The sequence below is a fragment of the Peromyscus maniculatus genome, chromosome 15 (assembly GCF_049852395.1).
Source record: "Peromyscus maniculatus bairdii isolate BWxNUB_F1_BW_parent chromosome 15, HU_Pman_BW_mat_3.1, whole genome shotgun sequence".
In the NCBI taxonomy this organism is placed as follows: Eukaryota; Metazoa; Chordata; class Mammalia; order Rodentia; family Cricetidae; genus Peromyscus; species Peromyscus maniculatus.
The window spans coordinates 8,904,629-8,919,381 of NC_134866.1; the positions used below are offsets into that span (position 1 = coordinate 8,904,629).

At 48.5% G+C, this 14,753-nt stretch overlaps 1 protein-coding gene across 4 annotated transcripts in view; it reads left to right on the forward strand.

Moving 5' to 3' along the window:
• The window catches only part of Ankrd33b (ankyrin repeat domain 33B), an 88,760-nt gene that overhangs the window by 40,967 nt on the left and 33,040 nt on the right, over positions 1-14,753 (forward strand). For 2 of the 4 annotated variants that reach the window (XM_006979979.4, XM_076551685.1), the window contains exon 2: positions 13,034-13,163. The exons of the other annotated variants lie outside the window; for them this stretch is intronic. In XM_006979979.4, coding sequence (XP_006980041.1) covers positions 13,034-13,163 — 130 coding nt within the window. The remainder of the gene's footprint in view (positions 1-13,033; positions 13,164-14,753) is intronic. 4 annotated transcript variants of the gene reach the window in all.

Below are 14,753 nucleotides of genomic sequence, written 5' to 3' on the forward strand. Positions count from 1 at the left end.
AGAAAAACGTCATGTGTGGATTAGCTGCCTTTCCGTGTGATAAAACATCGTGTTCCGTGGAGCAACCTGTGGAGGGGTTCATTTGGATTGTGGTCCCGGAAGGGTAAGAGTCCATCATGAGGGTGAGCCTCAGCAGCAGACATGGCAGCGGGCGGCCTAATCAAGAATCCAAGAGAGGACATCTTCCACCACACAAAGAAAACAGAGAGTGAACTGAAGTAGACTGAAGTGGGAAACTGAGAGCTGGTCCCAGTGACGTGCTTCCTCCAGCGAGGCTGCACTTCCAGAAGGTTCCATGACCCCCCTAAACTGTGCCACCAACAGAGAAGTTAGTTTCAAATACCTGAGACTGTGGGGGACATTCTCATTGAACCCACCACAACTAGTAAGTGGCCTTATCATTTAGACCAGTCATGCTGAAATCCTGGTGATTTTCTTCCCATTTTTTTCCCCTCAAACATTGTTAATAGTTAATTTTTCAGAGTTTTTTTTAATAAAAGTTTATTTTTACTTTTACTATTTAGTACTTTCCTTTTGATTAAAGTTCTTCATATATCTCATTTTAAATGTTTAATGAGATTATGCAATAGAAAAATTGTTCTTTATCTCTTTGTCCTAATTTCAAAAGAAAGAACACTTTTCTGGGGGAAGAAACAACATTGCTCTCATGTCTCCTAAACATATGGAAAATCCTGATTGAAGCCTAGAGGGAAATTTTCTGAACTGATAAGTAGCACTAGTTATAGGTCTCTAACCACAATTAATATATAACATCTAGTAATTTTTATGATTGTGGACAACAACCATTATGTATTTCAGTATGTTAGTTCTTCTTATCACGGCTACCAAATATCCCACAAGAAGCAGCTAATGGGAGAAGGAATTTGGGCTCGTGGTGTGGGGAGGCCGTCCATCTAGACAGAGAAGGACTGACAGAGACTGGGTCATGCCTACTGCGGGGAGCTGCTTGCTCACATCTGAGCAGATTAGGAATCAGGGGAAAGCATTGCTGCTGTTCAGCTGGGTTGTTCCCTTTTTATTCAGCCCAGAACCCCGGTTCATGGGATGGTGCCGCTTACATTGAGGGTAGACCTTCACCTCTCAGTTAAAGTTCTCTGGAAACAGCCTCACATACAAGACCCAAAGTATATGTTGTTAATGCCCTAGGCCAGCTGTTCTCAACCTGTGGGCTGTGACCCCTTTGAGGGTTGACTGAGCCTTTCACAGGGTCATGTGAGACCATCAGAAAAGATTTATAAGTCATAACAGTAGGAAAATTATAGTTATGAAGTAGCGATGAAAATAATTTTATAGTTGGGGGTCACCACAACATGAGGAACTGTATTAAAGGGTCCCAGCATTAGGAAGGTTGAGACCCAGTTCTTTAGGTGTTTTTTACTTATTAGTCATACACTGTTCTATCTGCCTGTTTGTGAGAAGAGGGCACCAGATCTCATGGCAGATGGTTGTGAGCCCACCATGTGGGTGCTGGGAATTGACCTGTCAGGACCTCTGGAAGAACAGCCAGTGCTCTTAACCTCTGAGCCATCTCTCCAGCCCCCCTTAGGTGTTTCTTAATCCAGTTGCCCATCAAATTAGTCATCACAAGCCTACTTTTTGTCAACTTGACATCCAAATGCATCACTTGAAACCATAACATTCTGCCTCAGGGCTCTAACGTCTCATGTTGATCTCAGTGCAATGTGCATTTAGTCCATCGCTAGGATCCCTAAAGTCTTAGCCATCCTAACATGTTCAAAACTCCAAGTTCAAAGTCACCTCTGAGACTCACGGCAGTCTCTTAGCTGTCAGCTCTTGTGAAAATCAAAACCAACTTGGATACTGTTGTGGTTTTAGTGTGAAATGTCCCTGTAGGCCAGTGGTTCTCAGCCTTCCTATTGCTGAGACCCTGTAATACAGTTCCTCATGTTGTGGTGACCCCCCAACCATAAAATTGCTTTCGTTGCTACTTTATAACTGTAATGTGAATATCTGATAATTCCCGATGGTCTTAGATGACCCCTGTGAAAGGGTCATTTGACACCCCAACCACCCAAAGGGGTTGAGACCCACAAGTTGAGAACCATTGCCATAGGCTCTTTATTTGATGTTATTTATTTTTGAGAAGGGTTATCACTATGTAGCTCTGGCTGGCCTGGAACTCACTATGTAGACCAGGCTATCCTGGAACTCACAGAATCTACATGCCTCTGTCTCCTGAGTGCTGGGATTAAAGGCAGGTGCTCTCATGCCTGGCTTGTAGGCTGTTTTAGCTGATGGTTCCTGGCTATGGAACCCTTGAGGTGTAGCCTCGTTGGAAGAAGAGGGTTGCTGGGGGCAGGCTTTGAGGTTTTAGAGCTTGTCTCTACTTCCTGATGTCTTTCCGCTTCCCGACTGCAGGTCACGGTGGCCAGCTGTGTCCTGCTGCCATCATGGCTTCCCCCACCACAGCTGATTGTGTCCCTCCTTCGACTTGAAGTGAAAAAAACCCTCTCCTCTGAAGTTGATTATTGTCAGGTGGTTAGTTACAGTGGAAAGAGAAGGAACTAATGCATGTACTTTCAGTATACAAAGGTGCAGGGTAAGCATTCCCGATCCAGAAGGCGGTGGGCAGAAGGGTTGTGAGGATGGAATTAATTGACTGAAGCAAGACCACCAATGTGCAGCTCCGTGTCTGTCTGTCGGGGCTCATCTGCCATCATCTGGATTCCAGTGGGCTTGGGTAGCTCCATGTCTGTCTGTTGGGGCTCACCTGTCATCATCTGGATTCCAGTGGGCTTGAGTAGCTCCGTGTCTGTCTGTCGGGGCTCACCTGCCATCATCTGGATTCCAGTGGGCTTGAGTAGCTCCATGTCTGTCTGTCGGGGCTCACCTGCCATCATCTGAATTCCAGTGGGCTTGGGTAGCTCCATCTCTCTGACAGTGTTGCCTGTGGCACCTGTGGTGTCTCTCTTGAGGCACTCCACTCTGTCTGCAGCTTGCCTCATGAATGTCCCATGTTTCTGGCATCTTCGATATCCTGGGGTCGCCATTGGAACTTGGAGACATTCCTGAGAATACTGTATTGACTGTTATGTGGTTCAGAGAGAAACACTGGGCAGCGTTTTACTTCCTGCTACTTGTTTTGCTACTAGGTTCTGTGAATCCTCTTGTTTATAGTGTGACAGTATTAAGTCAGTGACTCTGAAGAGCTGTGTCCTTTGTCCCTCCCTAGGAGATGTAGAAAACGCCTATGCCTGGCCACCTGAGTATCCTCCTGGGCTGTCCTCTCATGGCTTTGCATGGTTTACTTTTTCCACTCCTAATATGATTTGATTTAAAAAAACAAAACCCAAACCTTGGTCATTGTGTTCCTACGTCTCCTTCTGCTGTAACAAGTTAGTGTACACTGAGTAACATACAAACATCAGAAGCGTGACTGGCTTTGGGAAGCCATGAGTCTAGATGAAGGAGCCGTGTCCAGCAGAGGTTTTCCTGCTGTGTCATGCTGTGGCCGAAAGAAGACATACTAAACAGCCTGCATGCTTGAGCAAGCAAGAATTCAACTTGCTGCCTTCATATAACCAGCGCCAGGCCACACTCGAGAGAGTGTCCCACTTCACCCTGTCACTTTGCACATCAAGTTTCCAACACGGTCAAATCTTAGCATGTGTGGAATGGCAATTTTGAAGTAGTGTGAGAGCGAGGAGGAAGCAAGACTCCGGTGTGGAGTCAGGATTGTCCAGGGGGCCGAGAAGCACTCTGGCATTTGTGTGATGCTGGGACATGCCCGAGTGTGGTGTTATTGACCAGTGGAGATGAATTTGTTCACAAACTGTGATGACAGAGTTGGCCTACCATGTGGAGGAAGGAAAACCAGATCTGTACAAAGGTCACGTATAGGAAATGAGGCAACAGTGGATCAAACCTAAAAATTTGAAAGTAAACTCTGAAACTTTCCAGATGAAGTATGAGTATCTTGGTGGTGCTTTGAGACAAAGGAGGTGTTTTATTTTTATTTTTCATTAGGTTTTCGTGTGACTGTGGCTGGCCTTGAACCCCCGATCCTCCTCCTTCTAATTTCTGAGTGCTGGGAATACAAGAGTGGATACCATGCCCAACCAGAAGGGAGTTCTGTCTTTAAAACGTGTGTGTGTGTGTGTGTGTGTGTGTGTGTGTGTGTGTGTGTGTGTGTGTGTGTAAGTGACACAGCATGCATGTGGAGGTCAGGGGACAACTTTGTGGAGTCAGTTCTCTCCTCCCACCTTTATGTGGGCTCTGGGGAATCCGGCTTATCGGGGTGTTAGGCTTCCGTGGCAAGTGCCTTTACCCACTGACTCATTTCTCCAGCCCAGGCAGGGTTTCTTAAATCACAAAAAGCATTACCATAATGGGAAACACTAATAATTTTATTACATCAAAATGAAAATTTTTATGGCAAAATATAAGGTAAATAGGAAGGAGGAAGATAGGCCCCTCCCTCCCCCCATATTGATTGCTGTTGAAATGGAAATATTGTGGACATATTGGGTTAAATAAAGTGCACTGTCAGGATAATTGCTTTTATCAATAGGGCCATTAGAACATTTTATACAACGTTCACTGGTGGCACCCATTCTATTTCTCATGGACAGTGCTGACTTTGAATACAGAAAGAACTTAGACTGAGCCGGGCCTGGTGGTGGTGCATGCCTTTAATCCCAGCACTCGGAAGGCAGAGGCAGGCAGATCTCTGTAAGTCTGCAGCCAGCCTGGTCTACAAAGCGAGTTCCAGGACAGCCAGGGCTGTTACACCGAGAAACCCTGTCAAAAAGAACTTAGTCTGATCAATGAGGAAAAGGTGAAGAAGCCAGCCAGCAGGAAATGGACAAAGGATATAAATAAACTGTTTATTAGATGGAAATGCAGATGGCCGACAGACATTGAAGATGTTCAATCTTATTCTAAATTGGGACAGTGCAAACTAATGTAGCTGGAGTTTTCTCCAGTCCCACCCAGGGCCACAGCCACTCAGACCCAAATAAACACACAAAGGCTCATATTAATTAAAACTGTATGGCCTAATGGCTCAGGCTTCTTGCTAGCTAGATCTTACATCTTAAATTAACCCATTTCTATAAATCTATACCTTGCCACGTGGCTCGTGGCTTACAGGTATCTTTATATCTTGCTTCTTCTGTGTCTGGCTGGAGACTCCCGACTCTTCCCAGAATTCTCTTCTCTGCTTGTCCTTCCTACATGTCCTGCCTGGCTATTGGCCAATCAGTGTTTTATTTATTAACCAATCAGAGCAATATATTCACAGCATACAGAGGGATATCCACGGCAAACTAAAATCACAATAACGTGGGGGCACTGACACTCTTCAGCCAAGACAGGATCTAAACAAGTTAAACACGAATTTTTTTTAAAAAAAATTATTTTTTATTCGTTGCGAACTTCAGTCATGTTACAATGTCTATTAGCATATCCACCCTATAGCTCCTCCCACCTTTCCTACTCCACCCCCCCTCCCAACTTCGTGTCCTCTTGTTTCGTGTAACACCTTGAGCTGCCTCATGTGCATGGAGGTAGGGCCATCTGCGGGGCCCAGGCAGCCCACCAAGGCCGACATCCCTGAAGAAAACGGGCTCTTCTTCCCCAGAAGCCTTCAGTGATCAGTTGCTCCTCAGCTAGAGGTGGAGCCTCATGAGCAGCTCCCCATTCATTCTGGAATGTGAACTAGAGTTCCCAATGTGGCTATGCTGGCCTTTGGACCAGTGCCCAAGAAGGTAGGTGATGAAGGTCTTGATTTTTGCAGTCACCAAGGCTCTGGGGCAGAAGATGGGCGTCATTGCTTCCTGTCTCCTGCTGTTTCATCCCGAACCCCTGTGTTTAGTCACCCCCTTTTCTCTGGCAGTCTTCATTTGTGACCAAACATCAGGCTGCTGTCACCCAAGCCTGTTTCCTCTGCTGGGAACTCTTCTTCAGGGGGTGGGTGGAACAGACCCCTCAGTGTTAGCATCACGGTGACAGTGGTCCCAGGAGAACGAGAGAAGGGCTGGTCAAGACCCAGGGACCCCAAGAGTCATATAACCACTTACGGAACTGGAGTGCTTACAGGAGGAGGATCCTGTTGGGGCCAGCAACGACAGCTGCCACCTAGGACTTCTCTCAAGGGCAGTTGGGTTGTGTGTACAAAGCCGGTAGTCTATCTGTTCCTTTAATCCAGACATGCTGCATGGATGACTCTTAGGAGCATCAGCTTCCAAGTGCAGCAAACCTTAGGCCCGCAGACATCACCAGGTCCTATATTATATACTCCTAAAGGAGAAGCAGGAGGGCTTTGTTCAGTAACTGAGTGTAATCCTCTAGACTCACGAGTTGTTTTCAGGGGTGCTTTTGGTGATGGAAAAAGGCCAGAAGGTATGGCAGAGAATCTTCTTTTACTTTGAAGAAAAACTCTGTGTGTGTGTGTGTGTGTGTGTGTGTGTGTGTGTGTGTGTGTGTGTGCATGTGTGTGTGTGTGTGCATGTAAGCATGTAAAGAGGAAGTTACAGCATGTGCAGTACATCTGATTTCTAAATCAGGAAATTGTCAGATGCTAGAGCGATGCTTCGACCCAGAGATGTTCGGGATGAGTTCCAGGGGCTCCCAGGTGGTGCCCAGAACATTCCAGCTCATTTGTGCGGTGGTGAACTGACGGTTGAGTGAGGAGGACAGAGAAGTCCGTGCAGTGACCAGGTCGGCAGGAAGACTGCCAACTCCAGCACCTCGCTCTTCTAGCCGCCCCTCTGCAGCGCTCTGTGCTCTTTCTCTTTAAAACTAAAGAGCTGAAAAAATTTTACTTTATAAAGTATGGATGACCTATTTCAAAAACCGTATCAGCCAGAGAGTATCAGGCAGCCTTTATGGAGCTGATTATGCTGTTGTATGGACGTCAGTTCAAAACACCAATATTATTTCTTAGAGCTTGAAACACGTGGGCACCTGATCTAATATTCTTTTGGCAGGGCAATTTATTATGATAACAGGAAAGGTACCTTATGAAAATTCATTCTTTTTCTGTAGTTTTGAATTGGTTTTGCCCTGGAGCTCAAGCTGGCTTTGGGTTTGAGATCCTGCTGCCTTCGCCAAATGCTGAGATACAGCAATATGCCACCATGGCCAACTCATAAGTAACATTTTTATTGAAAACCTGGTTGTAACAGCGCTGGGCCACTGTGGGATTGCTCTGAACTTAAACTTGGCGCCCTCCATACAGCAGAGCATACCTTAGCTGTTCTGAGAGAGGCTTAATCATCAAATCTGGCTCCCGAGAGCCTGCATTGGGTGACTATTAATCTGTGCGTCAGGGAAGGTAACCCCGAGTCTTTGCCATTAGAAGTATTTTGGTCAGCTGAGGTTGCTGTAACAAAACACTATAGACCATATGACTCACGAACAGTGGGAATTTCATCCTTTGCAGTTTTGTAGTCTGTGGAAGCCAGAGGTCAGGGTTTTAGGGGGGCTTGGTTCTGATGAGGGCCTCTTCAGGTCTCAGATGGCCACCTTCTCTCTGTGTCCTTGACTGCTGGAAAAGGATCTGGAGAGTTGTCTGGGGCCCCTATTCTGTGGGCACTAATCCCATTCATGACAGTGCCGTCCTCGTGATATGTCACCTCCCAAAGGTCCCACCTTCTGATGCCATCACACTGTGGGTTACAAGTCCACAGGTGACTTGAAGGCAGAGTGCTGGTGGCCATGTCAGAAGAGCAGCAGACAGGCAATCTGTCTATAGCACCAGTCCCCCCAGGTAAAGCCTTTGGGGACAAAGAGGTGTCTCCTTGAACTGGAGCTCACCTTGGTGCTTTCTTGAGTTGCCTACTTAATACATTTCTCCAAAGTGTGTGTGTGTGTGTGTGTGTGTGTGTGTGTGTGTGTGTGTGTGTGTGTGTGTGTGCGCGCGCGCGCGCGCGAAGATGTCATGCCTGGATGTTTTGCTTATACATTTTCAAAGGGCAGCATGGAATCCCTGCTCTTTTAATCTACCTCTCCCTTGGTCTACTGACGAAACCAAGTCATGGTTTTTTAATTCTTCCTGAGAGAATATCACTGAGTTCCAAAACTGGAGTCCTTTCCTTGTGAGTCACAGACCTGGGAGTCATAGATCTGATGGTGACTCTAGCGCCATGGTGGTCCAGTGGATGCAGCAAGTCTGTGAACGAGTTAAGAACCTTTCCCTCGAAACTGCCACACACCCATTTCGAACTGATGTTAGCTATTACCTCCCGGAGCAGCGGCAACAACAAATCCTAAGAACAGCAATAGTGGACTTTGCCCCCTGAGTGGAAAGTCCAGGACCATCTAGGCAGGGAGACTGGATGCAGTTGCTCACACTGCACCTGACAGCTTGGGCTCTGGGTCTTCGCCTTGGTGGAAGCAACAGCCTTTCCCCTCCCAGGGTCACAATGGCAGTTAGACCCTGTGCCTCCTAATGCCCCTCCCCCCCAGCTACAACCAAGTGCCATCTGCGTGCTGCACCCACTCAGCCTCTCTCGTCTCTCATTGGGCCTGTTAGGTCACATGCCTCTCCTTGGTGAGGAGGTGGTTGGCCCAGACCCCAGGGACTGGGGACAAGCTTACTCCCATGGAAATGCACAGGGGTGGCCAGGTGCATGAACTCCCTGGAGAATAATTGTGCTAAGTGGACTTGAAAGGACACAGTCGGGAGACCGCAAACGGCCCCATTAAAACTCTTCTCCAAATTTCTCCTGCAATGAAGTGGTAATAGCCACTCAGAGGTAGACATTTCTCCTGCACCATGGCGGTCACCGCCACAGCCCTAGAAGAGAGGTGACACAGATGTACACCTCAGCTCTCCCAGGTTAAGTCTGGCCTTATATTAGCTTTGGGTAACAGGGAGTTATTGTCTTGCAGTTTGGGGGCCCAGCACTCTGGAACCGTGGTGTTGATAGAGGCTGCCCTCTATCCTGCCCCTTCCAGCCCTGGTGGCTTCCAGGGGTTCGTGGTGTTCTTGGCTGGAAAGCTCATCACTCCGGTCTCTGCCTGTGTTTTCACGTGACCCTCTCCCAGGCTGTTCCTCTGTTTATAAGGGCGTCCACCATAGTGGATTTGAGTTCATCCTACCAGTCACATCTACAAGGACCTTGTCGGCTCTGTGGGCTGTATTCTGGGGAACTCATGGTTAGGATTTTGACATTTCCTCCTCCTCCTCTCTCTCCTCCTCCTCCCCCTTGCTCCTCCTCCTTCCTCCCTCTCCTCCTCTTCCCATTCCTCCTCCTGCTCTTCCTGCTCCTGTTCCCCCTCCTTGCTGTGGGTGGCAGAGGCCATTCTGTAAGAGCAGCCTTCCTGGGGCCTCCTTAGGTTCTGGCTTATTTTAATCACAGGCTGGATGGTCTGTAGCCTGGTGGCCTGGTGGTTCCATGTTGCTACTGCTTTGGCTCCCCAAAGATTTCAATGGACTCTGTGTGGAGAGGGCTGTGGCCCAGGGCCCAGTGGGAAAAATTAGAATCATGGTCCATGGGCTCAGGAGGGACCTGCCCCAGGCAGGGAATGGGTTAATTCCCACTTACAACACATAGCAGCCCCTTTCCCTCATGACTGATGGCTGGGACACCGGGGACTTGAGAGCCAGCATATAGCGTTGCATTCCACCACTCCGTGTCCCTCTCCAAGTAGCCTCTCCAGGAAGGTCTTAGCTGCAGGCATCAGTGTTCATCCTGTGAAAGTAGGCCATGGGTCTGTTCGCACAGGGCTGGTGGGATAGAGCATGCAGATGTAAGATGCCCCGGCCTGGCTTCAGGATGTCTGCACTTGCTGTTGCTGTTGGAAGCACATCCTGCAGAAGGACAGATCTCTCCACTCCCTCCTTCTCGTCTCACCTGCTGTCATGGAAATGCCAGCTGGTCAAAGTGTCCCTCCTCATTTTGCCAGAGGCCAAGGAGGAGCTCGGATTCCTGGAGTGGACCTCACCACCCACCTACTTACTCAACAGAGGTGCTGGGTAGCAACTCCAAATGCTGTCCCCTGTTAGGACCAGAGGACACAGGGACAGTTTACCCATGTCAGCGTGGTGAATTTGGTAGCTATATAGGTCATTAATGTCATATACTCTTTGGAGAATTTTTTCAGTTGACATTTATTGAGCACCAGCTCTGTGCTGAGCCCTGTTACCCTCTCTTGCCCACTTTCTGACTCCACAAATGGTCTGCCTTCTGCATTTATGTCTGAGATTATATAATGTATGTAATTAATGCTATTGTAATCTTTATATAGATAGGTTCTGCATATGAGAAAAATGCAATATTTGTCTTTCCTATTACTTTTCTTCTCTCCCATCTCCCATCTGTCCCTTTAGGGTCCTTTCTGCTTTAATTGTGTGTGTGTGTGTGTGTGTGTGTGTGTGTGTGTGTGTGTGTGTGTGTGTTTATTTGAAACCCAGATTCTGCATATGAGAGAACACATACCGTAATGGTCTTTCTGAGTGTGGTTTATTTCACTTAACATGATGCTCTTGTCTTAGTTTGGGTTTTTGTTGCTGTGAAGAGACACCGTGACCACTGCAACTCTTATACATGAAAACATTTAATTGAGGGGTGCTGTGGGAGCCCTTCTTGGGTTCTTTGTGGCGTTACCCAGCAGGTCCGCATAGAGGATGATTAGGACCATGGGCCTGAGTGCAGGTGTCTGAGATGGTCTGCACTTGGCTGTGCTGGGGGATGGTCTGTATGTCAAGTTGTTCTGATTGATCAATAAATAAAACCTGATCGGCTGTGGCTAGGCAGGAAGGATAGGCGGGACTAACAGAGAGGAGAAATAAAAGGACAGGAAGGCTGAAGGACTGGCTGCAGCCGCCGCCATGACCAGCAGCATGTGAAGTCACCGGGAAGCCACCAGCCACGTGGCAAGGTATAGATTTATGGAAATGGATTAATTTAAGATAAAAGAACAGTTAGCAAGAAGCCTGCCACGGCCATACAGTTTGTAAGCAATATAAGTCTCTGTGTTTACTTGGTTGGGTCTGAGCGGCTGTGGGACTGGCGGGTGACAGAGATTTGTCCTGACTGTGGGCAAGGCAGGAAAACTCTAGCTACAGAGGGGTCTCACAGATTCTGAGGTTCAGTCCATTATCATCATGGTGGAGAGAATGGCAGCGTGCAGGCAGACACAGTGCTGGAGCTGAGAGTCCTGCGTCTTGACTCAGAGGCAACAGGAAGTTGACTGACTGTTACAGTGAGGGAAACTTGAGCAAAAGAGACCTCAAAACCCACCCCCACAGTGACACACTTTGTCTAATAAGGCCACACCTCCTCATAGTGCCACTCCCTTTGGGGGCCATTTTCTTTCAAACCACAGCTTCCAAGTTCTATTTTTTTTTCAAATGATGTATGTTTGTTCCTCTTTATGACATTTTCTTTCTATTTAAAAGATTTATTTCACATGCATGTATGTGTTTGAATTTATGGGAACCATGTATGTGTAGAAGCCTCCAGAGGCCAGAAGAAGGCATAGAAGCCCCCATAACTGAAGTTATGGGTATTGTGAAGGGCCACGTGGGGGCTGGGAGCCTTATTAGCCATCCATCTCTCTAGCCCCTGTACCACATTTTCTCATCTGTTCCTGGGTTGATGGGTATGTAGACTAGGTCCTTGTCTTGGTTACTGTGAATAGCACTGTGCAACACAGATGTGCAGAGATTTCTGTCAGGTGCTGATGTCGAGTCCTTTGGGCATGTACCCAGGAGTGGTTACAGCTGGGTCAGATGGGATCTCTGTTTTTAAATCTTGTGAGGAACTTATGCACCTATTTCCATTGTGGCTGCAGGAACTTACATTCCCACCAGCAATGGAGGAGGTTCTTCTTATTATTATTTATTCTTTTTTGTTTTGTTTTTGAGACAAGGTTTCTCTGTGTAGCCTTGGCTGTCTAGGACTAGCTCTGTAGCCCAGGCTGGCCTTGAACTCACAGAGTTCCACCTACCTCTGCCTCTGGAGTGCTGGGATTAAAGGTGTGCGCCACCACTGCCCAGCTTGTATATTCTTGATAATCTGGCAAATATTTGGTCAGTAATCTCCAAAATCACCCTGCACAGACCTCTCTCTGGTGCTCCACAGTCCTCTCCTCTCAGATGCAGGGTGCTGTGGTCGGCATGGCTGCCTTTTAGAATACATGCTGTCCCGAGAGCCTCCTCCTGGTTTGGTGGTGGACATGCCCACTCAGTTGTTCAGGGTGAGATTTTGGTGTCATCTCCGTTCTTGTGTTCCTCTCATTCACCCGGAGTCCATCCTAACAGCAAGTCTATCTTCGTGATAGAGAGTCCATACATGTCTCCTACCCATGGCTCCACTGCGGGCCGCTGTCCCCTGCTCAGCCTCCACAGCACATTGCTCCTCTGGTCTCCTGGAGCCAATTTCTGCCCAGCATACATAGTTAATACTGAAAACGGACCACCAACTGTCCAAAGTGCTCCAGCTCTTGGCTGCCCCATGGGCTTGGGTACCACCCCCTCAGTTCACTCTGCCCCAGCCTCTGGGCCACCTGGGAATCCCCTCATGGACACACCTAGGTCTGGCTTTGCTCCTGTCATTTTCTGCCCAGGTTGTCTCCTGTCCTTGTTCTGCTGGCTTGTGTCCCCTTGTGTCCTTCAAAACTGGGCGCAAACACTCCGTGTGAGTCTGCACAGACCCTGGATCCTGCCGCACACTCACATCCTGTGTTGCTCCACACTGCCATCTAATGTACATGAAGCTGGCAGTGTGTGTGTGTGTGTGTGTGTGTGTGTGTGTGTGTGTGTTGTGTGCGTGCGTGTGCATGTGTACACTTTCTTTCCCATCAGAGGGAAACACTTCTGAGGGCAGAGTCCAGCCGTTCACCGATGTCCCTACACATTATGCCTCATGGGGATGGACTCTGCTCATGTGCAGAGTTGAACATTCTGAGACCTGGGGACTTGAGGTGCTTGCTGCCTCTCCTCCAGCTTCCTGGAGGACAGCTCCTCCCCTCAGGGTCCCCAGAGCTCACTGACGACGCTTGGGCGGTGTGCCTCTGACCCATTTCCCCCCTTCATTCCTAGACTGGCCTTATTGTGGCGTGCTACCATGGCTTTGTGGATACCGTGGTGGCCTTAGCAGAATGTCCGCACGTTGACGTCAACTGGCAGGACAGTGAAGGGAACACGGCCCTCATCACAGCTGCACAGGCAGGTAAGAGCTGGCCTTCGTCTCCCTCCAGGGCGGTGCTGCGGGCAGGGCGGGCTCCCGTGGCTCCTGGGTGTATGCCACCAGCATGGCAATGGATCTGCCACTAGCAGGTGCCAGGAGGGGGCGGACTGAAATGCGGGAGCGCACATCTTCTCTGTGCTCTTGGAACGACAGCTTTACCCACTCCTGCAGGGTTCAGAATGGAGCTGTCACCCGCCAGTGTCTCCACCGTAGCTCTGCCTCAGGAAGGCAGGCTTGCCTGCCGCTCAGGGCACGGACACCCTCCGAGACTGGGTGGCACGGTGCTGGTGGGCAGGAGTCACAGTCACATGCTTTACTGACAGTTATATAATTAGGTACATTGAGAAGGTGACCTTGCACTTTACCTATAAAGAAACGCCAGGGACAGCTCTCTGAGCTTCAGAGAATTCATGTAAGGGACTGAGACAGAATTAGTAAGAGTCGTGTGCATGAGGTTCCAAGTGCGTGTCACGGTCATCTCTGGAAGTTAATACGCGCACCCCACAAATGCGCGGCGGCTCCCGTGGATTTGCTTGCACTGCGTTCAGAGTGCCAGGGTGTAGCTCAGTTGGTAGAATGCTTGCCCAGCATGCTGAATGCCCGAGTTCAACCCCAGCACTGGCCAAGCCAGGTCTCCGCAGTGCTTATCTGGGATGTCAGCACTCAGGAGGTGATGCAGTGGGGTCAGAAGCTTAAGGTCACAAGGCCATCCTTGGCTATATCTGGAGTTAGAGACCAGCTTGGAGTATGTGAGACCCTGTCTCCAAATAACTAGCTAACTTAATAAGCAAACAAACAAATTTAAAAAAATATATGCATATACATATATAGCCTCTATAGCTCACCGTCAGCCTTTTGTATCCTGAGATTTCCCATCTGCAGATTCAACATTGGTTAAAAAAAAAAAACATTCTTTTTTTTAAAATTTATTTTATTTGTTTTATTTTACAATACTATTCAGTTCTACATAACAGCCACAGATTTCCTTGTTCTCCCCCTTCCTGCCCCCTCCCCTTCCCCCCAGCCCACCCCCTTTTCCCACCACCTCCAGATCAAGGCCACCCCCGAGGACTGAGATCGACCTGATAGACTCAGTCCAGGCAGGTCCAGTCCGCTCCTCCCAGATTGAGCCAAGCGTCCCTGCATAAGCTCCAGGTTTCAAACAGCTAACTCATGCAATGAGCACAGGACCTGGTACCACTGCCTAGATGCCTCCCAAACAGATCAAGCCAATCGACTGTCTCACCTATTCAGAGGGCCTGATCCAGTTGGGGGCCCCTCAGCCTTTGGTTCATAGTTCATGTGTTTCCATTCGTTTGGCTATTTGTCCCTGTGCTTTATCCAACCTTGGTTTCAACAATTCTCGCTCATATAAACCCTCCTCTTTTTTACTAATTAGACTCCCAGCGCTCCACCTGGGGCCTAGCTGTGGTTGTCTGCATCCAGATTCCTCAGTCTTTGGATGGGGTTTCTGGCACAACTATTAGGGTGTTTGGCCATCCCATCACCAGAGTAGGCCAGTCCCGGCTGTCTCTCAACCATTGCCAGCAGTCTATTGTGGTGGGCCACAAA